Source organism: Oryctolagus cuniculus, chromosome 7 (genome assembly GCF_051225735.1).
Source record: "Oryctolagus cuniculus isolate XC-2025 breed Fujian yellow rabbit chromosome 7, ASM5122573v1, whole genome shotgun sequence".
NCBI lineage: Eukaryota > Metazoa > Chordata > Mammalia > Lagomorpha > Leporidae > Oryctolagus > Oryctolagus cuniculus.
Window position 1 is genome coordinate 17,838,942 of NC_142873.1, and position 22,125 is coordinate 17,861,066.

The 22,125-nt window shown below is 62.3% G+C and overlaps 1 protein-coding gene across 1 annotated transcript; it reads right to left on the bottom strand.

The window, feature by feature from the left end:
• Positions 1-6,239: 6,239 nt before the first annotated feature.
• Positions 6,240-21,672, bottom strand: LOC100343528 (uncharacterized). Its single transcript, XM_089299371.1, is given in 20 exon segments — positions 6,240-7,039; positions 8,244-8,420; positions 8,519-8,790; positions 9,126-9,248; positions 9,251-9,387; positions 10,650-10,830; positions 11,686-11,863; positions 12,587-12,812; positions 13,789-13,844; positions 13,846-14,047; positions 14,049-14,100; positions 14,103-14,618; positions 15,118-15,242; positions 18,103-18,631; positions 18,634-18,683; positions 18,685-18,906; positions 18,908-18,998; positions 19,001-19,096; positions 20,285-20,452; positions 21,618-21,672. Coding segments are annotated over 20 exon segments (4,155 nt in total). The 3' UTR covers positions 6,240-6,340.
• Between the last annotated feature and the right edge of the window lie 453 nt (positions 21,673-22,125).

Genomic DNA, 22,125 nt, shown 5'->3' on the forward strand with positions numbered 1-22,125 from the left:
TGGAGCCCTGGTTCAAGTTCTCACTGCTACACTTCTGCTCTACTTCCCTGCCACTGGGCCCAGGTAAGCAGCAGCACTGACCCAAGTATTTGGGCCCCTGCTACCCATGTGGGAGACCTGGATGAGTTCCTGACTCTTAGCTTTGGCTTCAGCCTGGCCCAGCCCTGGCCACTGCAGCCATCTGGGGAGTGAACCATTGGGTGGAAGAGCTCTGTATCTCTATCTCTCCCTCTCTCTTTCTAATTCTGCCTTACAAACAAATAAAATAAGTCTTAAAAAAACAGCTTGTACTTGGGAAGTGTGGTTTCAGGAGATTTTTCAGGCTAAAGCAATGTGATGTTAAAATGCATGATGGGTCACAAGAATCTGTTGGAGTAACCAGGATATTCAAACTAGAAATAGTCTGACACATTGGTTCCACTATGCAAGGGTGAGAATAAAAATGTTCCGGCAAACTTAGGAAAGTCTGATTGTTCTGTAGCTGTGGCAATAAAGATCCGTGTTCATTTTTTAAACCTCTCTAAATGATCAAGGACAATGCAGTTCTATGAATACACATTTGCAAAACTAAATTGTTGGTGTCAGCACTCACTTGTGAAAGTCAGCCCATCAGGGCAGACTCACCACCGAACTGTACCTCTGAGCACCAATAGCCAGCAGCACTCTCACCCGTGGAGCCACACTTCACAGTGATGCAAGCTCACCCCCCCTCTGAACATCCTTTAGTCCCTGAGCGCCACGCTGCCCCAAGCAGTCATGGACGATCAGCATTCTGCTATGCTCTGAGGGACTGTATCTGCAAGCAGAGTTTCCTCTTGTAATGCTAAGCCTTAACCACAGCTGTGTCTTTTTATCTCAGATCCTCAACAGTGGTCATTCTGGGGATTCTACTGAGACCATTCGCTGACTCACCATAGACTGCTTGGAACACAGGTGCATTGACTGGGCCCTAAACTCCAGGTGCCCAATGGATCTGCAGTCAGGTAGAGATACTGGTGATTTGACTTCTGACTAGTTCCACTGGGCTCTTGATGCTCAGTGTATTTTACTATCTCAGAGTTTGTGACTGTCTTGGTCCTTATTATGTCACCAAGACAGAACACTTGAGACTAGGTAATCATAAAGGGAAGAAGTTGGGGCCGGTGCTGTGGCAGAGCAGGTAAGGCAGCCGCCTGCAGTGCCAGCTTCTCATATGGGCACCAGTTCTAGTCTCAGCTGCTCCACTTCTGATTCAGCTCTCTACTGTGGCCTAGGAAAGCAGCAGAAATGGCCCAAGTCCTTGGGCCCCTGCACCCACGTGGAAGACACGGAAGAAGCTCCTGGCTCCTGGCTTTAGTTCAGCACAGCTCTGACCATTGTGGCCATCTAGGGAGTGAACCAGCGATTGAAGACCTCTCTCTCTCTCTCTTTCTCTATCTGCCTCTGCCTCTTTGTAACTCTTTCAAGTAAAGAAATAAAGTCTTAAAAAAATAAAGGGAAGAAATTTATTAAGCTCATGGTTCTAGGGACTAGAAGTCTAAGATGCAGTTGTTTATGTATACAAAGTCTTAACGTGATAGGTTTTTGTCTGATGATTGTAAAGGGAGTCATTCTAGAAGGCATAGGTTAGATGGGTATCCAAGCCAAGCCAAGCCAAGTCTGAGGGCTAATGAATTGAGGATCACTAGACCAGTGACAAATGTGTGTCAAAGCAATTTGTGGAACTTTGTTTTAGAACCACACAGAACTCTTGTATGGGAAATCCTGACTGGTCACTTTGTGAAAGCATGCCACTTAGTTCAGCCTGTTTTCCAGCTCAACTGATTGTTGCATTGGTTGGGGACCCTAAGGCACTGTGCACAAACGCAAACTGTTGACTAACCAGAGTGACCTGTTGGTTTATCTGTGTGAAAGTCTCTTCTCCTTTAAGAAATAGCTAACTCTTTGCACTTTTCATGACAACTACCAGCAGTTTGTTTTACTTACTAAGAAATTTCTGACAAATGAAAATCAAAGTTAACTTATTTTAGAGAATTTCTCAAAAAATAGGAACCAAACCCCAAGAGAGCTGGTTAAGCCACCACCTTTGATGCCAGAATCCACATGAGCCTGTTTGAGTCTTGTGCCTGAAAAAGTAGCAGAGAGTGGCCAAAGTCCTTTGGCCCTGCCACCTACATCGGAGACCCAGATGGCATTCCAGGCTCCAGGCTTCAGTTTGGCTGAGCCCTGGCCATTGCAGCCACTTGGGGAGTGAACCAGCAGATGGAAGATCTCTCCCTCTCTAACTCTGCCTTTCAAATAAATAAATAAATCTTGATATCTCAAAGACTTTGCAAGCTTCCGAACCCTACCCTCCTTGCATTTCTCTATCTTGTGTTATTTCTATTCAGCTTTATCTGACTGACTATGTGAACTAATCTTCCTTTGGGGTTTCTCAGGAAAATGCAATCATCTTGCAAAATTGCCAAGCAAAAAATCAGGGGGATGGGGCAGACGTGTCTGCCAGCTCCTCGGTGTTCATGGTGTGTGGGCAGAGACAGCCACTGTAAGGCGAGGCTGTGTAACTGCAGAGACAATGGTCAGATACAGGACCTACCTCCCGGTGATGTAGATAAAGTGTCTGAGGAAGATCTGTACAGGAGGCGACACTTGAGTAGCGACCAGATGGAAGATGAGTGGGAAGAGCAGTCAGGTGGAGACTGGCTTGTGCAAAGGCCCTGAGGCAGCCCACACATAGCTGACCTGCCCCCACAACTCGGGCCCATCTTGGCTGCCCCTGAACGGGGGCACAGCTAGTGTAAGGCTGGGATGGGTGTTATTTGAGCAGAGCTTTGAGTAAGGAAAGAGAGCTCCCAGCATTCCCTGTGCAGAAGAGGACTTTTCATGGAGAGTGGGCAGATCCTGGTCCCTGTGCTAATCCAGAGCTCAGACCTCATTTGTTTTTGAAGCTGTCTTGGGTCATCGGTTTGAAAGACAGAGTGACACACACACACACACACACAGAGAGAGAGAGAGAGAGAGAGAGAGAGAGAGAGAGAGAGAGTCTCCCATCTACTGGTTCACTCCCCAAGCGGCCCCATTGGACAGGGCTGGGCCAGGCCGAAGCCAGGAGCTTCTTCCGGGTCTCCCAGGTGGGTGCAGGGCCACAGCACTCAGGCTGTCTTCCACTGCTTTCCCAGCCATCTGCAAGGGAAGTGGAGCAGCCGGGACTCGAACTGGTGCCCATGGTGCAAGTGGCAACCCATGCCGGCTCTGGGACAGGGAAGGCATGTTTTAGTCTTTTCTCCTTCTCCTTCTCCCCCTCTCCCTCCTCCTCCCCCTCCCCTTCACTCTCCCCCTGATTCAAGGTTTTAATTAGTTGAGAGGTACTCTTACAATGAGAGGGAGAGAGTGAGAGATCTTCCATCTGCTGTATGGCCTCTGCATTCCAAAATAAAGCCCTAGATATCCTCAAAAAGAAAAAAAAAGAATCCATGTATGGTCTCAGGAGATGACCTATATTATCACTTCTAAATTGTAGCCTCAATTATTTTGTGATAAAAAATACAAACAGCAGAGAGGTGGTCAGCAGGGAGGTGAGTAGTACAAGGGGCTGTTGTGAAGTCTTGTTCTACGTATCTCCAGCTCTCTCCAGAAAAGACAACCTGAGCAAAGCACCCAAATATCCATTGCCTTCACCAAGTCCAGCCTACATATTGCATGGGCAATTGTACCCATCATTAAGAGCTTCCAGATGACTCACTCTTTAAAAAGTTTTTTATTTATTTTGAAAGTTGGAGTTACAGAGAAAGAAGGAGAAACAGAGATCTTCCATCCATGTGTTCACTCCTCAGATGGCTGCAACCACAAAGCCTGGGCCAGGGGAAAGCTGGGGGCTCATCCAGGTCTCCCACCTGAGGGACAGGGGCCAAACACTTGGGCATCTTCTGCTGCTCTTCCCATTATCAGGGAGCTGGACTGAAGGAGAGGCAACCATAAACAAACTGGCACTTAACATGGAACGCCAGCATTGCAGGTGGCAGGCTTACCCACTATGCCACAATGGGGCCCCAGTACTCACTGTTTACATCTCATGATTAACAAGCACCTGACTCCACTGTGTTTGCAGGAAGGCAAGGGCAGGAATGAAGTAGTCACCAGGCTTTCACTGTGGATAGGATTGTTGGAAATGCTGGAAACAAGAGAAAACCACACGTCACACACTCAAGGTCAAGCAGAGGAGGGAGGGTAATAATCCAAAGAACGGATTCTAAAATAGACTGTAAAAAAATAAAAGGATGAGAAATGGAGAGTATACTCATTATAGAGCTATGACAAGGATTCCGGTATAAGTAAATCTGGGAGAGAAATGACCAAGTATAATCATGGACTTGGAAAAATGTTCTATTTGTGTTGGATGGTGTCTGAAGCTGGCTTTCAAGTATGCTTTGTATCTGAATGTGTGAAAATTATGCAGGAATCTGGTCATGAAGCACCAAGAGGGCCTAACTTTAGGTGTTTCTGTTGTGTTCTGAAAGACGTGAGGGACACCTGTAGGGCTTTACTTTCTTAAGTGGCACTGTTACATTATAGAATGTGCTTAAACAGAAACTAAATGAACAAAACTTTTTTCTTTTTTTTTTTGCATTTCTTCCTTTATTTTAAAAAATCATCTGGGGGCGCGTGAGTGGCCTCCCGTGGTGGCAGTCGTGGGGTGAGTTGGGGGCGGGGGATTGGCTATGTACAGGTGGGCACTGCCCTGGGTCTGGCCACAGCCTCGGCCCCACACCCGGCCCCGGGTCCAAGGCGCTGCCCTGAGCACGTGCTGGGTGGCCATGGCCACGACCATGACCACGGCTACAGCAGTCATGGTCAGCCTCCACCTGGGGGCTCTGGGTGACTGAGAGTGCCCTCCCAGAGGGGCCCCACGCTAGGTGTAGAAGACCTCAGGGCTCGGGGGGCTGAGGCCCACCTGCCCACCCCCTGCGGGATCCCTGTGGCCGGCACTGCTAAGTGTAAAAGATGACCTTGGGGCCCGGGGGGTTGGGGGCCCCGTGCTAGGTGCAGACGACCTCGGGACCCAGGGGGCTCTGGGGACCAAGGCTGCCTCCCCCCCTCTGCAGGACCCGCTAGGTGTAGAAGATGACCTCGGGGTTCTGGCCGTCCTCCACCGTGGTGCCGCAAAACTAAGTTTTGTATCTGCAAATTCACAGGAGTTTTTTTCAGTCTGGAGGTTGGGGTTCAAGGCCAAGGCTCCAGCGGACTCTGAGGAAGGTGCAGCCATGTCCTCTCCCCTGTGAGTCCCACCCCCTGGGGGGGTGAGGGCCTCAACCTGACACTCCGTGGTAGACCAGTGCCTCCCCTGTCAGATGAGCCAAGGGTACTGTTGCCCCCTGGGGTGGGAGGGGCCGGGCAGGTTCAGTGTCTGCAGCCCAGCAGCCAAGCTCTGATGGCCTCCCAGGGATGGACAGGGCAGGGCACCGGGGTGGGGAGGACAAGGGCAGAGGCACAGCTGCCCAGCCCCTTGGCACCTGCCCTCACCTCACTGCCTGGGCACTGACCAGAACCTGGCCCCATCCCTGGCTCCTCGCACAGTTAGGCCATCTTTGTGGAGCCCACGAACACATGGTGGACACAGAAGGAGGACAGTGGACACTGGAGGAAAAACTTGGTGAAGATGGTGCCCCAGGAAACTTCGCCAAGGCCTCCTGGGAGCTTCTGAGTGGGGAGGCAGAGAGGAGAGAGGCAGTGGAGCTCCCTCCCCCCACGGTTCCCTCATCCTCACAGTGGGAGGCACTGTCCCTGTGGTCAGAACCCTCCCCCTGGGAGGGCCCACAGGGGATGAGGGTGGGGCTGCTGACCCCCAGGGCCACTTCTGCTGCTTGGGGTGGGACAGGTGCCTACCAGGAGGTGAGGGGTGGGGGCGCTGTGGCTCAAAGAAGGAGCAGGCAAGAGACTGGGGCAGGCGGCCCGGGAGGGGGTTTGGGGTCCGGTCTGCCAGCACCTCTTCATGCTGCAGCATGGGCAGAGACAGGGCACTGCTGGGCTCCCCCACCTGCCTGGGAGGGGTCTCCATGCTCCTTGGCAGGAAGCAAGAGCCTGCCTGGACGGTTAGTCCCCTGTTGTCTCCGGATCCAGGGAAGTACCAAGCGGGGTCCCCTCAGGATTTGCAGGCTCACTGGGCCCCCCACGGCCTGAGACGGGGAGCAGCCCCGTGAGTGACTTCCAGGAAAGCACTCAGCAGCAGCCCTGAGACTCAGGCCAGGGCCAAGGTGGGAGGCAGCTTTGGGCCCAAAGAGGGGCTTCCAGGCACAGCGTGAGGGCGTGGCCTCGTCCTGTGCAGCCAGGGGAAGACCTGGGCTGCTGCTTCAGCCTCCCAGCTCTAGGTGTGCGCCAGGGTCCCCAGCCTTGGGACGACCCTCCCAGGAAGCTGCCCTTTACTCCCAGGGTCTAAAAGAGGGAGGCTGGTCATCCCACTGGGACCCACCCTGGCGCCCGGCTCCTCCTGATCTGGGGTGCCGCGGGTGATACCCTGAGGGTGAAGATGACGGGCTCCTGTTGCTGGGTCAGTGCAGCCAGCAGCCCGAGTCCACCCCTCTCTGGGCTCCAGGCTGCGGTGGCCGGGGTCCACCAGGAGGCCGCTCTGGGCTGCTGTCCAGGCCTCCACGTGGCGCTGCTGCTCCAGGCAGCACTGCCCCTGGCGCAGGAACAGGCGGACGGTGGGGATCTGGCCCAGCTGCCCCCACAGGCTGCTCTGGGCAGGGGCAGGTGCCAGCGTGAGGGCCTGGATGAAGGCCGCTGTAGCCCCCACCTCGTCCCCCAGGCTCAGCAGCAGTCGGCCCCGGGAGCAGAGGTCCTCCGCCCACCGCGGGAGGTCCCCATCGCCTGCACCCTCCTGGAGCAGTTGGTCCAGGTCCTTGAGGGCTCGATCGCATTCCCGCAGCTGGGCCAGGCAGGTGGCACGCAGGCGCAGCTGGCAGGCGCCCCCCCCCCCACTGGCCAGCACGGCCAGGGAGCAGAAGCCCAGCGCCTGTCGCGGCCGCCCTGTGTCCAGGAGGACATTGGCTTCCCGGGCAGCGGCCTGCACAGAAGAGGAAGGGAGGGAGAGAGCCTGGGTAGGTCCAGCCTGCGCCCAGCGCCGCCCACCTCTGGGGCCCCTTCCCCATGCTCCCTGCGTCCCAGCTGGCTCTGCAGCCCCTCCCACTGGCCCTGCACAGGCTGTCCCCGCCCCCAGGACAGCGGCCCACCGGCCTCCGCGACCCAAAGCAGGGAAGGCAGCGAACCAACCGAGTGACAAGCAGGCTACTGACCAGGCCTTGGCGCTTCCCCCAGTCCCGGCCCCACCACACCCTCCGGACGGCAGGGCCAGCGGGGAGTGCGCAGCTCCGGCCATGCCGCCAGCGCCTTCCTTTCCCGGGCCAAGCTGAAGCCACCTCGGTCACTCTCCTGGGCTCATGAACCCCCGGGAGAGGCTGTACAGAGACCCCGCCCCAGACTGCGTCCCGGCCCGGAAGGCGCGCTCAGGCCCCACACAGCTGGGCTGGGTGGGCAGCGGAGGAGCGCGCAGATGGAGTGGGGTGACCGGCCGCCAGCCACCGGAAGTGGGGAACGGCTACTTCCGGTTCTGCTCGCGTCGCTCAGCATCCTCTTGGACTCCCCAGAGGCAAGCCCGCAGCTTCTCAGAGACGCTGCTTTAGCCCCGCCTCCGAGCTCCGAGGCCCCGCCCAACCCTGCCTCGGATCCCAGAGGCCCCGCCCAGTTCCTCCAAGAGCCAAGGGATCCCTGCCCAGGTGCTTATCAAAATTCTGAGTCCCCGCCTCCAAGCCCAGAGGCCCCCCCCAGCATGCCCCTTAAGTCGTGAGGCCCCGCCCAGCGCCCCCCCGTGAGCTCAGTACCCCTCCAGCCCCGTCTCCAGCCCCAGAGGCCCCGCCCAGCCCCGCCTCTAGCGCCAGAGACCCCGCCCGGCCCCACATCAGAGCCTTGACCCCCGGGCGTGCCCCCGGATCCGGGCTCCGGTACCCAGTCCACCATCGGGCGCTGTTGGTTGAGGCCGCGGGAGCCCCCGACACACGCAGGCCCGGGAGAAGCTGTGGCGCCGCCCTGCACGAGGCGGGCTTGGTGCAGGGCGGGCTCCGAGGGGTCTCCCTCCGCCCCCGGGAGGCTTATGCCCCCTGCGAGCGAGCCCAGAGGCCCTTGGCCGTCGCGGTCGTCAGCCGGAGACCCGGGTCCGGCCGGTGATGCTGCTCGCGCCCGCCGCACACGCCATGCGCACCCCGCGGGCGCACCTGGGTGAGGCTTTGCCGCTGGGAGGCCTCCAGCAGCCGCAGCAGGAAGCCCAGGTCCGCGGCGTCAGGCTCGGCCAGGCCCTGCAGGTCCCAGGCCGCGGCCCGCATGTCTCCCTGCTTCAGCAGGAATAGGCCCCGCCCAGGCCGCCGCGGATGCCTGAGCGGCGCGCAGGGCCCCTGCAGATGGACACCGGCTGCCTCTTAGCTGCCTGTGGGGGTGGGAGGAGGTGGGTGGGCGTGGGCGAGGGGCTGGGGGCAGAGGCACGCAGATTCACCTGCTGCCACAGCCCCTGCCTCTCCCCCATGATCACAGCAAGGGGTCGTCCCCCCACCAGCCCCAGCAGAACCGGAAGTGGGGACCCTGCTCTCAGGAAGTTGCTGGCACAGCACAGGTCCCTGGCGTCCGGCTCCGCCAGGCCCTGCAGGTCCCGGGCCGCGGCCCGCACATCTCCCTGCTTCAGCCGGCCCAGGCCCCCCTCCGGCCGTCGCGGACACCCGAGCAGGGCGCAGGGCCCCTGCAGACGGGCACAGGCTGCCTGGTAGCTGCCTGTAGGGGTGGGGGGCGCTGGGTGGGCGTGGGCGAGGGGCTGCGGGCAGAGGAACTAGGATTCACCTGCTGACACAGCCCCTGCCTCTCCTCCATGGACACCGCAAGGGGTCGTCCCCCAACCAGCCTCAGCAGAACCGGAAGTGGGGACCCCGCTCTCAGGAAGCTGCTGGCACAGCACCACGGTGATGTGGGGCAAGGCCACCCGGGCAGAACCGGGCCTCCGCGGGGCACAGAGGGGGGTCAGTGGTCATGGCTGGGGTTTCAGAAGTCACTGCCGTCCAGGGTCGCTTTCCCTGCGGATCAGGTCAAAGGGTGGCGCAGGCCCGGCATACCCAGCGCCATGAGGGCATCGGCCAGCAGCAGGTGCCCACTGGGCTGTGCGCAGTCCATCTGGACCAGTGCCTCCCCAGCGGCCAGAAGGCCCTGGGCGACGTCCTCCTGGAGGGGCCCCTCAGCAGGGCCCAGCAGTGAGCGTGCAGGCCCTGTGCAAGGAGGCTCTGGAGGTCGCGCCTCAGAGAGCGGAGCTCAGGGACCACAGCGGCTGGGTCCAGCTTCAGGGCAAAGAGGATGTCGGCCACATGAGCTTTTTTTGGTCTTTGTGACATTTCCCACCGGCTTTCTGAAGGGGGCATCTGCTTAGCTCTGGGGTCAGGGTCTCTCCCTCCTCTGCAGGTCTCTAAACGTTGGTGCTTTGCGGGGAAATCTGCCAGGCACAGAGCCTTTCCTGTTCGGGGGTCTCTGACGCCCCAGATGGGGCCCTGGTCCATCGCTGGTCCATCTCTCTATGGCTTCCTCCTGGCGGGTCTCATGTTCCGAGGAGGGGGCTCACTGCATCCAGTCTCCCAGGCCGCTGGGGTGGGATTCGCTCCTCCTGCAGGTCAGTCCCGGCACCCACCCCTCATCTCTCAGCACTGGCCTTCTTTCCGGCTGTCACTGTGACAGTGTCCTCTGGGCTCCGAGTTCCGTTCCAGCTCCCAAAGCTCAGGGTCCACAGCCGTGGTTCCCTGGGTGCTGCCCCTGATTGCTGTGTCTTCCCTGTGTCCCCAGGGTCTCCTCTCTGCTCTGTGGCCGCCCAGTACCCATCTCCTTTCACAGAGGGGAAACCGGCGTGGAGAGGACAAGTGACTCGGCTGAGTCCGCTTGTTGGACCCGGCCCCCTCCCACTTGTGCAACGGGGTGGGTATCCAGGGGAGTGGGCCTGGGTGAGAACATAGATCCCCATGAGTCAGGGCGTGTGTGGCACAGGGGCAGACACAGAAACCTCATAAAGAAACCAACGAACCCGAAAGCCCTCTGTGCACACAGGCCTAGCTGGTGTGAGGGGGTCTCTCACCTGACGGCCTGAACCACAGCCCCTTATGTTGAATGGCAGCTGTTTCTGCAGAGGTACAGAAACTCACAGCAAAAGCAGGCAAATCAAGTCCTGACCCGGCTGTGCCCCAGCAGACATGACTAATCGGTGCCAGCACTTACTCCCGTGGCTCATGTCCCTGAGCCCCTCTCAACACACTGTCCTGGCAGCCTCCACCAGACAGCTAAAAGGAGCCCCCTGGCCCACACCCCATGGTGGGATGGGGTAGGGGGTGGCTCCCTGGGGGATCCCTTTTGGCTGGAGAAGACCCCCGTGCCCTGAGAGTTTGCACAGGTGACCAGCGCAGGCTGAGGCTGCAGGCAAGGAAGGGCAGTGTCCCTGACCTGCGTGCCTGGTGTTGCAGGTGGGACTAATGCTGGGGTTCTGGTGGGTACCCCGCTGCTGGGCATGGCTGGGCACTCTCCCCATCCTCAGCATGGCTCTGGGTCTTCTCCCTCCCTGCTTGCCCAGCCCCAGGTGGGGACGGGGGTCCAGTACCTGCTGCTGGCCCAGGGCCAGGTACACGAGTGCCTGCTCACACAGAGCTTGCACATTCCCCAGCTTGGCCTGCAGCACAGAGTTGAACATGGCGGTTTTCTTCTGGCCCAGAAGCCCATAGCAGCAGGCTTGGGCAAGCAGGGACTCGCTGGCCTGGCTCCCTGCGGGAGGCAGCAGTCAGGACATGGCTGTAGCTCCTCCTCGTGCCCGACCCAGCAGAACAGAGGGTGCTGACTCTGGGCACCAAAACACAAGGACAGTCAGGGCTGGCCTGGGCGCTGGCCACAGGACGGCCCCCAGAGGAGTGATGGACAGCCTGGGGGGCTCTGAGAGGAGGGGCGCTGCAGCTGCCTCCAGGGGAGAAGGGAAAGGCAGCCAATAGGAAGGGGTGGGGTGGGGGGAGGCAGCCAGGGAGGAGCCCTCTGTCACGTGTGCAGCGGTGGACATGGCCAGCAAAGCGCCCTGGTTGGGGGGGCCGACCAGCCATGTCCCTTCCCCACCAGTGCCGCCGGGAAGGACTCACTGAGTCCCCCCTCCCACCCTTGCAGGGGTCTCTGTCAGGCCAGGGGGTGCTATCAAGGCCCACCAGGGACAACTGGCAGGCAGGCCCCGGGACAGGTCCCACACCCAAGGGCTGTGCCCCTGTGCCCGGAGCTCAGCCAGGAGGGGAGGCCAGGTGCCCACCACTCGGTCACTGTCGCTAGGTGGACTTGGGTGTGGGGTGGGGATTGAGTTGGGAAAGGGGCCTGACTACCTGCGGGGCCGAGGGGGCTGGGATGGACGCCTGGCTGGTGCCTGGCTGCTGCAGATGCGTCTTGGGCGTTGCAATTTCACCTGCGTGGCCAGGGCCTGTGTGCAAGGTGCCCCCACCCAAGATGCTCCCGGGGTGCACACACCTGAGACCAGCCCTGTCCTCAGACCTCATATCACTGACCTGCAGCTCGGCAAAGACCCCCCCTCCCCCATCCCCTCATGCACCTGCCACGGGATGGGCCTCTTGGGCAGGGGCCAGCCCCTACCCTGCAGCGAAAATGGCCAGAGACAGGTGAAGGCATCCCTGGTGAGGTCCCTGCTGTTGGCTGCGCCTGGCCGTGCCTGCAGGATGGCCAGGGCCCAAGTGTGGCAGTGGCCCCAGAGCAGCTGCAGGTCCTCGGGGCAGAAGACGTTCAAGGTGGGCTGGCGGCAGGCGGTGTCTCTGGCCTGGACAAGCCTCTTTACCAGCTGCAGGGGGAGCCGGTCACTGGCGCCCCTCAGGCATGGCTGTCCGGTCCTTCTCGTGCTCCTGAGACTCTGGGGGTGCTCCCAACTCACCCCTGGATTGGAGCCCAGAAAGTGCAGGCGGTGGCCCCGCTATGCCCTCGCGAGGCGGGGGTGGGGGTCTCAGGGTCGCCAGGCTCCCACACACAGGTGAACGCCTTGCCGGCCGGCGTGTATGGGAGGGCTCCCAGATCCTCAAGTTCAGAGCCAGGAGCAGAGCAGCAAGGCTCTGGGAGGACAGAACCCCACCTCGCGAGGCAATCCCCAAGGAGACCCCTGCTGCCACCTGCTGGCCGCTCATGCACGCTCCAGTGCCTTGGCCAGCAGCTCCTGTTCCAGGACAGGATTGCCCCCTAGCCCTGGGATGTCAGGGAGAGCAGGAGTGACAGAGGGGCGGACAGGGGCAGACAGGATCCTTGGCCGGGCCTCCCCAACCTGAAGTCCCTCCCCACACGTAACCTGCTGCCCCCGTTCCAAGAGCGAGGCCCCTGGAGCATGCACGCAGGTGTGGGTGGGTCTGGCCAGGGAGCAGAGGGGTCACAGGGCCGGCCAGGCAGGCAGGGCCCCGAGGGCCGGAGCCTCCCTTGACCGCCGGGGGACGCCTGCCCCAGCTGTGTCCTGGACAGCCTGTGAGGCGGAGCATGGAAGACAGGATCAGGGGGCGGAGCCCCCGCCCGGGCTCCTCACCTGGTGGGCGTAGTAGGTGAAGCCCCTGCACAGCTGCAGCAGCGCCAGCTGCACCAGCACCACAGCCGCCGGCGGTCCCTTCGCCAGCGCCACCTGCAGGGCCCCATGAGCGTCACCCAGGAGGCCCAGGTGGTACAGTGCATCGGTGGCCAGTAGGCGCGCGGCCTCGTCCTCCACGTCCAGCTCCATTAGCAGCGAGGCCAGCTGGTACACACCGCACACATCCCTGCGGGAAGGTGGCTCAGGCTGGGTCTGCCACGCACCTCTCACCCACGCAGGTTTTGGGGGGCCCAGGCGTCCCTGTGCACCTGGCCTGTGCAGCCCTTCTGTTTGGGCCGCGAAGACACGGCTCCCCAGAGGGACCTTCACAGGCTACGCCAACCCCAGGAACCTGGCTGCCTTTCCTGGTGGCCGACCCTGGGCCCCAGCCACCCGCCACCCCGTGGGTGGGCAGAGGGTCAGCACGAGGGCTGACTCAGAGCAGACTCTGCCTCAGTTCTCTGTTCTGCAAAAGCAGACATGAGCCATTTGGCCCTGTGGGCTCAGGGGCACAGTTCGGGGGCAGACTAGATGACGGTGACACTTCCCAGAGAGAACGGAGGGAGTCCCTGGTCCTGAGGGTTTCTCCTCCCCAGGGGATCCCGCAGGGGATGGCAGGACCAGTGTTGTGTGCTGATGTCACCGCTGCCCCCTGCCCGCTGAAGCACCTCCCCCACACCTCCCACCAACTGAGGAGACGAATGGCAGCAGCTGGAGGTTCACCTGTTGGGTCCTTAAGTCTATCAAATGGGGGAGGGGCTTCCGAAGTCAGGGGCCATGCAGGGAAGCTGCTCCCAGACCCAGCACCCCCAGGGCCGTCTCCATGGTGAGGGGAGGGGGGATACCACCTAGAGGCCTTGGAACTAAGAGCAAAACATCTGGGGCTGTCGGGTGGGAGCAGGTGCACGCCTGATACACACCTAGCACAGCCAAGCTCAGCACTGTGACCGGTATGGCAAGTGCACAGAGAAAGGACCAGAAGGAAATGGAACCGGGGGTGAAGGGTGCTGTTGTCTGTGGGTGTCTGGCGGAGGGGTGTGTTCAACCCAGAGCCCAAGGTGTCCCTTGTGGCCCGGGAGCTCGCCCAGGACAGGAAGAAACACAGCTGCAGCCTTGCAGGACCAGACAGGAACAGCAGCCCTGGCGCGCGCGGTGGTACTCACCCTTCAGGGGCCACGCCTCTGTTGGGCCCCGCAGCCTGGCTTAGGCAGCCCGGCGGGGGGCGGGCGCTGCAGCATCCAGCGGCCCTCCTCCTGCAGCAGGATCAGCAGCAGCCAGCGCTGGTTCCAGGGCACGAAGGCCTTGGCGGCCAACAGCGCTTCCTCCGGCTTAAAACCAAACGCAGTGACATAGTCCATTGTGCCCAGGAAGGCGCTGCTGGCCAGCACCACCCGCAGCAGCCCGCGGCCACAGAGCGTGCGTGCAGCTGCCAAGGTTAGGCGCCCCCTGCTTCATCACCGCGGGGAAGTCCTCCCAGCGCCCTTCGTGGCCCTGGCATGCAGCGCGCAAAAGCCGCGCAGCGCCAGTAGTGGTGCGCGCTCCCTGGCGCGGTCCTCGGCGGCGTCCCCAGGGCTAGCGGGCCGCAGCAGGCGCTGACACAGAGCCTGGGCGCCCGCCACGTCCCTGGTCAGCAGCAGGCACTCGGCCAGGCGGGTGACCAGCGCAGGCTGGGCCCCGGCCGGTGCCACGCGGAGCAGGATTCAGAGCGCGCAGGTCACTGGTGCCAGCAGCTCGCGATCCGCTTCTTCGCGGAGCTCGGGGCGGCTCTGTAAGGCCTCCTGGAAGTGGGTGAAGCCCAGGTCCGCGGCCGCCTGGGCCCGGGCCCGGACCCGCTCCTGGTTTCCGACGGACAGCACGGCCTGGAACAGCGGGCGCGCGGCGGAGGGGTTCCCTTGGAAGGCGTCGTGCAGATCCCCCAGCATGTCCTCTGCGCGGCCCTCCAGGAAGAAGGCGGCGGTGGCGCGCGTGAGCAGCAGGGTGGCCAGGCGCTCACCTAGGGGATAGACCCGCGTTGGGGGCCCCCTGGGAGGTGGCGCCCGAGGCCTCCCGCCCTGCCCAGGGGCTTTGGACCCCTTGCGGTACTTTCACTCTGGCGCGCAGCAGTCCAGGACTTGGGACCGCGAGGACACGGGGGTCTTGAAGCCCCTCCAGGACAAAGCAGGGTGGGAAGCAGACCCCATAAACAGCTTGGGGTGGGCGGTGCTGCCCCCAGCACCACTGCGTCCCCCTCACCCCAGAGCCCAAGTGGAGCTGGAGCTTCCTCGCCCCCTGGCGGTCACTGAGGGAATTGGAGCACTGGGGTCTCTGCTGGGGGGGACCTGCCCTGGCTCTGACTGCGCCCGGAGGGGCCTTGGGTTTCCTGCCTGCTGGGGGCTACCTGGAGACCCCAGGCTTCTGTGCCTCTCTGGACTGGATCTCCCTGTCAGGCCAGGGGGGAGGAGGAGGCAGCGGTGCTGCTGCCGAGCCCTGGGCCCTTTCCTGGGTCCCCTCACCTGTGGCCTCTTCCGCCAAGACCCAGAAGTGCCAGTGGTCGGCACACATGGGCCTGTGAGGACCCAGTGAGTCAGGCCGGGCCTGGTGCGCCACGAACATCCCCGCCACGCGTGCGTGCACGGAGCTGTGTGAGGGGAAGTCAGCGCAGCAGGCCCAGGGCCAGGAGGAGCCCAAGGTTCTGTGTCCCCCAGCCATACTCCATGGGAGGGGCCCTGAGCGCCCAGGAGAGCTCCCGGCCCAGCCCGCTTGTCCGACCCTGTGTCCGGCGTTCCTCCCAGGTCCTGCAGGGTCTCAGCGCTTCCTTTACCCCAGCAGCAGCGGCAGCAGCAATCCTCTGTGCCCAGACCCCTTGGTGGGCAGGACTCCAGGCACACACACATGCAGATACGTGCACCGGCTGCTGCTGTCCCCGCGTCACAGCGGCCAGAGCCCAGTGTGAGATCAACCCTGAGACCACCACCGCCGCCAAGAGGCCTCAGCCTAGTCCAGGCAGCCGTGAGCCCCTCTTGTTGGTTTCTGCTGCACAGAGCAAGGCTGGCCCGGAGCTGTACAAGTGTTTGCGGATCCCAGGGAGCGGCGTCCCAGGCGACCCCGGGGGTCTGGGGTGTGGGGAGTTCCTTACCCATGTCCTTCTGAGAGTCTGGTCACACACCTGGGGCTTCCTGCTGTGGCTCAGGAGTCACAGGTCACACACCTGGGGCGTCCTGTTGTGGCCTGGGGTCACAGGTCACACACCTGGGGCTCCTGGTGTGGCCCGGGGTCACAGGTCACACACCTGGGGTGTCCTGGTGTGGCCCGGGGGCTGCATCTCAATTCTCACTCCGTCCTCATGTCCACTGACTCTTCTGCCACCTCCGATGTGTTTCAGATCTAGAATTTTCGTGGCTCTCTGTGCAATGTCTCTTGACATTGGACAGTGGAAAATGGCCCAAGCGCTTGGGCCCCTGCACCTTGTGGGAGACTCGGATGGAGCTCCTGGCTCCAGCCTGGCCCAGGCTGCATCATGGCAGCCATTTGGGGAATGAACCAGTGGGTGGAAGCTCTCTCTCTCTCTCTCTCTCTCTCTGGAATTCTGCCTTTCAAATAGGGAGTTGCTCTGGCTCCTAGGAGGGGGCTTCAGAACCACACGATGTCACGTCCACTGTGCTGGATTGGTGGAGCGCCTAACATGGTCACATGGCCAGGCAGCTCCTGCCCGGGGCCCACCTCTCCCTTCTCTGCACTTCCTGGGGAACATCCCTGAATGGAAGGCAGACAGGTGCCGGAGCCGTGTTGCCCGCACGTTCACCGGGAGACTGGCGTCAGAGCTGCCCTTGGCCTGTGACTGCTGCCATTCGTCCTGTGCCCAGTGTGGCCGCGTGCCACCAGGGGCAGGGGAACAGCCTCTGCCGTGGCCTCCACAACATATGCCAGCGTCCACCCCACTCATGGCAGTGGTACGTGGAGGCCCCCAGGCCCTACCCTGTCCGGTGGGGTCCACGCATCTGGGGTGCATCCAGCCAGCTTTTGTCCCTTTGTGAGATCGATGTTTCAGAGCCCCTCTTGGGGCCACGGCTGCCGGGCTCCTGGTGCCACTCCTGGTGCCGCCCCTGGTGTCTGCTATGACCTCCCAGACTGCAGAACTGTGCGCCAGGGGACTTCTGACCCTCGCACGGGTTCCAGTCTGGTCTGGTCTGGTCTGGTCGGGTTTGCTGAGTGCTCCCAGCACTTCTGACAGTGACCTGGAGCCCGGAACACAAGTGCCATAGGCAGCCGCGCTTGCTGCCCTCTCAGGGTGAGCCGGCTCCTGTGGGTGGCTGCTCACCCCCGAGTGACCCGGGTCCTGCCGACCACGGTTCCCTGCCCACCTCAGAGCTAAGGTGGACATGGCCCAGCCCGGCAGAGTCCTGGCACACTTGGCTCCCCGTTGTCTGCCCCCCCCAGCTGCTCCTCCTCCCCCAGGTACTCCTCCCTCCAGGTATACCCCTCCCACAGGTCATCCTACCCCCAGGTATTCCTCCCCCCAGCTTCTCCTCCCCCCAGATCCTCGTCCACCCCAGGTACTCCTCCCCCAGCTGCTCCTCCACCCAGCTGCTCACCCCAGCTCCTCCTCCTCCCTCCCCTGTCTCTCTCACTGGCTCCTCCTTTGGGGAGTACCATGGGGGTTTGCTTATGGACACTGCAGGGAACACACGCCAGCCTACCATGATTGCTCCATGTGCCCTTGTTGGCCCTGTACACCTCCGGTGGCTGGGCCAGTGAGGACACCCCCGGGACCCCTAAGCTGGGCCCAAGCCCTCAGTGAGAGGTAGCTGGCCACTGGCCCCTCCAGGCCTCTGGCCCTGTGTCTCCCTCCTCCTTTCCCTGTCTCTGAAGCCTGGCCTGCAGACCAAGCCGCCCATGGCACCAGGCTCCATGGCAGCCACCTAAGCGCATGTTCCTCAGTCGGCTCACAGTGTCTTCCGGCACTTCACAGTGACATGGATTTAAGGCTCTGGGATGCATTTTCGCTGGCTCTGCACCACAACCATTGGAGACAGGTGTAGCCGCTGTCCCATGCACACCTGGGAGCCAGCGTGGAGTGGCCACGCAGCTTCAGGAGCTCATGGAGTCGTAGTGCAGGCTGCGTCCCCTGCACATGGTGCCTGCCCCCGGAAGGGGAGCTGCTAAGGCCCGGGGGGCAGCAGCGTTTCAGCCTGAGGGGGCCGGGAACCCTGACATCGCCCCACCCAGTGCAGCGTCCAGGGCCGACTCACGCCCCTCCTTCCAGGGCTGAATCCAGCAGTGCTGCCAGCCCAGGGAAGCCTCAGACCCTCCTGTCCACTCCCTCCTGCTCTGACCCCTCCTCTCTCATGGGGCCCGGGGTCTCTGCATTCCCACTCTTCTGGAACATTCTCTGCACAGCAGCCAGAGGCCATGGAGAGAGGCTTAGCCGCTCCACAGGCTAAGACCCCCGACGGCTGCTCCCTGCACCACGTGTAGGATCCGGGTCCTCGATCCCCCACTCTGAGGCCACCCTGTCCCTCCTGCTGCCCCCTCGGCTGCCCCCGCAGGTTCTGCTCCTGCAGCTGGGGGGACTCACAGGACGGCCGCTCCAAGAACCCGCCCCAACCGGAGCTGCAGCCCTGCTGGTTCTCAAAGACCCAGTTTTGGTGATTTCTTTCCTGGGTGTTCCATGAAGGCAGAGGCGGGTCTGCTGAGTCATGGTGGCATCCCCGGCGCCACCCGAGGAGCTGACCAGCTTGCCTACCTTGCTGTTGCAAGCAGGGGCCAACTGAAGGGCTTGGCTGTACATCTCCAGGTGGTCCGCATACCTGCTGCTTTGCAGCAGTGCCTCGGGTAACAGGGTCTTACTCGGGATGTCCTCGGGCTCCAGGGCTGCCAGGAGCTGCCAGCAGTCCCTTTCCCCAGCCCCCGGCAGCTCCGAGATGCGGCTCTGCATGGCGTGGAGCAGCGCAGGGAGGTAGGGCCACTGGTGGACGTGGACGAAGGCCAGGGTGTGGTTGGCACTGGAGGTAGAGGCGCGCAGGTAGTGGCCACACCGTCCGTGGCCCGCGGCCCAGACAGCACCCAGGCTAGGGCATGGCTCCAGCTCCAGCATGGGCTGGGAGCAGGAGTCCAGCAGCTCACTACAGTGCAGAGCCACCTCCTCGTGGTGCCCGCGGGCCAGCAGCCTGGCCAGCCCGTGCAGCACCATGGCTGGCTGGTCTGGGAAGAGGGCGCCCAGGAAGGCAGAGGCCAGGGTGGCCGTCAGGGAGACCACAGCCATGCTGTCCCAGTGCACAGTGGGGATCCGGCTGTCCCTGCTCCCAGGCCTCAGCTAGGGCACTCCTCAAGCTGCGCACAGCCAAGGGGGCGTGGCAGCTGAAGGCTACCAGGTAGAAAGCCATGGCAGCGAGGGCTCCCCCAGGGCCAGGTGCTGGTCCCCCTCCTGGCAGAGTCTGGCCCCGAGCTCCTGGGCCATCACAGCCACAGCCCCCAGTGGGCTCGTGTCCAGTCCTCATGGTACCTGGTGGGGAGCAGTGTGGTTAGATCGTGAGGTAGAGCTTAGAGCTGCCTCCCGCCCCTCCCACTGGGACCCCAGGGTCAGTGCAGGCCCTGGTGGGGGACAGTGGGGCCCAGCCTGGGGGGCTGTTTGCAGTGCACACTCCATGGCCGGCCGTGGGGTCTCCCACTTCACTCCCAGCCCACAGCTGCCTCTGGGACCTCAGCTCCCTCCTCCGCTCCTGTGCCCTGAGAACACCTGAGCCCTGAGTGCCCCTGGGGAGCAGTTGGTGACCTGAGGGGTCAGGACCCCGGGGCCAGGTCACCTGGCTGTACACTGCCCACACAGGCAGGAACCATGCAGGCTCTCACAGCCCACTGCCCACGGTTGGGTGGGGCTGGCCAGGGCAGACTCAGTTCTAAAAGGGGGCTGGGGGCCAGCCCTGCCCCTCCCTGCCCCCACCCCACCTTCTGCCCTGAAAACCACTCACGGCCCTTTCTGTGTGAGCTTCCCTGCACAAGCACAAGGCACACATGGACATACACACATGCACGCATGCACACACACACACACTCGCCTATAGCTTGGAGGCTGAGCTGGCTGTGCCCCGAGAGCCTGGGACTGAGGGGATGTGTCCAGCCCAGCTGCACCTGCACTGGTCCCAGGCCTGGCTGGACTCCTGCTGAGACACCCCACCCATCACGGCCACCTGTGCAGTCCCCATGGCAGACCCCAGTCTCCCAGGAGACCCTCAACACCTGCCTGACAGCTCCATGGCGCCCCCTGTCGGCAGACAAGCCCAGGCTGCTGCACCAGCCACACAGCCACAGCCTCCAGGCAGAGAACTCTGAGTTCATGGGGGGCTCAGAGGCTGTGGGGGCTGCTGGATGCCAGGATGGCACTACCCACAGCCAGGGCTTGCCTGACTGGAGCCTTCCAGACTCAAAGGTGAGGGAGGGGCTTCAGGGAGCCCCTGGGCCCCATGCACGGTGCTCCACATCTATCCCTCGGAGCCCTGCCCTGGCTGCTCGGGGCCCTCTTCCCGCTGGCCCCCACCCCACAGGCTGTTCCTGCACCAGCTTCCTATGCAATCAGCTGCCCTGGGGTCCTCCCGCCTCCAGCCCACTGTGCAGAGCCCGGGGGGCAGGAGCCCTGCCTGACCCACCTTGAGGTACTCAGTGAGCTCAACGAGCAGAGCTGACCACTGTCCAGGCGCAGGAAGGGTGGTGTTTGATGGCTGCAGGTGGCTGGGGTGTGAGGAGCTGAGCCCTGCAGACAGCTGTCCTGAGGCCTGGGGTGGGGAATGGTGGGGGGATCTGTGTCTCTGGGGGGCACGGGCAGTGGGGGGAGCTGTGTGGCCCTGGGGGGCACTGGGGATGGTGGGGAATTCTGTATGTCACTGGGGGCTCACAGGGGGTGAGGGGATCTGTGTGTCCCTGGGGGGCACTGGGTTGGGGGGATACGCCCGTCCCTGGGAAGCTGATGTCCGGGTGCCCAGGGAATATCCTGGTGCTGGCTCCTCTGGGGCTTGTGGAGCTCGGTGGTAAGATCACTGGGGGAGGGGGTGCAGGCACTGTGAGGGAGTGCTGCTCTGTGATGTCCCCTTAGCTGCCCCCTCAGTGGGAGGGCTCTGTTCCCACTGGCAGTGGGGCAGAGGTGCCAACGGGCTGTGGTCTGAGGGTGCAGGGTGGTATGGCCAACAGAGGTGTGGCTGGCAGGGGTGTGGCCGGCAGGGCACATGGCCAGCAAGGTGCGTAGTCTGTGGGCAGCAGAGCCGGCTCTCTGTCTCTGACTCTGACACTCACTCAGCAGTGACAGCTTCTGGGGATTTCCCACTAGTTGATCATCTGTGTTATGGGCACCCTAATGGAGTGGGACTGTCCCGGGGCAGGGGCAGGGGCTGTGTGGCAGCTTCTGTCACGTCAGCCTTGCTGGGCTGGTCCCCTGTAGCTCTGCCCTGGCACATGGTGCCCTCAGGTACACGGGTACCCAGTGCCTGAGGATGCATAGGTGTGGCGGGGGGGTGGTGGTGGTGGTTCTGGGCCACAATCACAGCCCCCGCCTGAGAGCAGCGCACCTGGGGCAAGAGAGTCCCATGCACCTGCTCTGTGCCATCTCTCACTTGGGCTCTGGTTTCTGATTCTGCTACAGATGGAGACCTGCAGCTGGAGCTGGGCAGGGAGACCCAGGAGCCAGGGGCCAGGCCCCGAGCAGTTGCTTTGAGAGCAGACTCGTGCTGCTTTGGTCCCTTAGGGTCAGAGGGACGTCCCCCAGACGGGACACTGGCACTGGGCTGGCCAAGCCGAGGGGCCAGGCATCACGGCCGCTCACACCTGGTGCAAAGCCTTGGGGGAGGGGCCACCCTCCGTGGGGAGCATTAGGCTCCACTGAAGATGCTTCCACCCACGCCCTGTGCTGCGGGGACAGAGGGAGCAGAACAGGTGGGGGTGGGGCACTGGGGGGCCTCGGTGAGAGGGAGGGACCGCAGTTGCTGCCTGTCCCCCAGAGGGACACCCTGTGCTCAGCCGAGCCCACAGCGAAAGTGCTGCCCAAGGGCCGGGCTGCCGCCTGAGGGCTGAGCAGCAGCCATGGTCCCTCTGCGGGTGGTGGGCAGGGTCTCTGCCCAGGGCCCCTCCTCACCCCCACCCTGGGATGAGCTCAGAGCCTGCAGGGCAGGGGCGCGGCAGGAGCTCAGTCACCACATAGCTGGTGGCCTGAGGCCCAGAGCATTCTCCTGGCTGTGTTGTGCACAGGCTGGGCAGCAGTGCAGGCAGTGTGTCCAGAGCAGGGAGTCCCCCGGGCCTGTCCCCCGCTCCTCTGCTCCCCAGAGCCAATGTGGAGAGGGCAGCCCCTCTCCTGGGGTCCTGCCCAGAGGCTTGGAGCCCTGAGAGGGCCGGGGCTGCAGAGAACCAGTGCGTATCTCCCTCAGGGAGTGGTCCAAGTCTGCCCTCACCCACCCAGCCCACCTGGACGTCTGGCCTGCTCCCAGGCCCCAGCCCCCACCTGGGCCCCTCCTGCTGCCGTGAGCTGCCACCACTGGAGA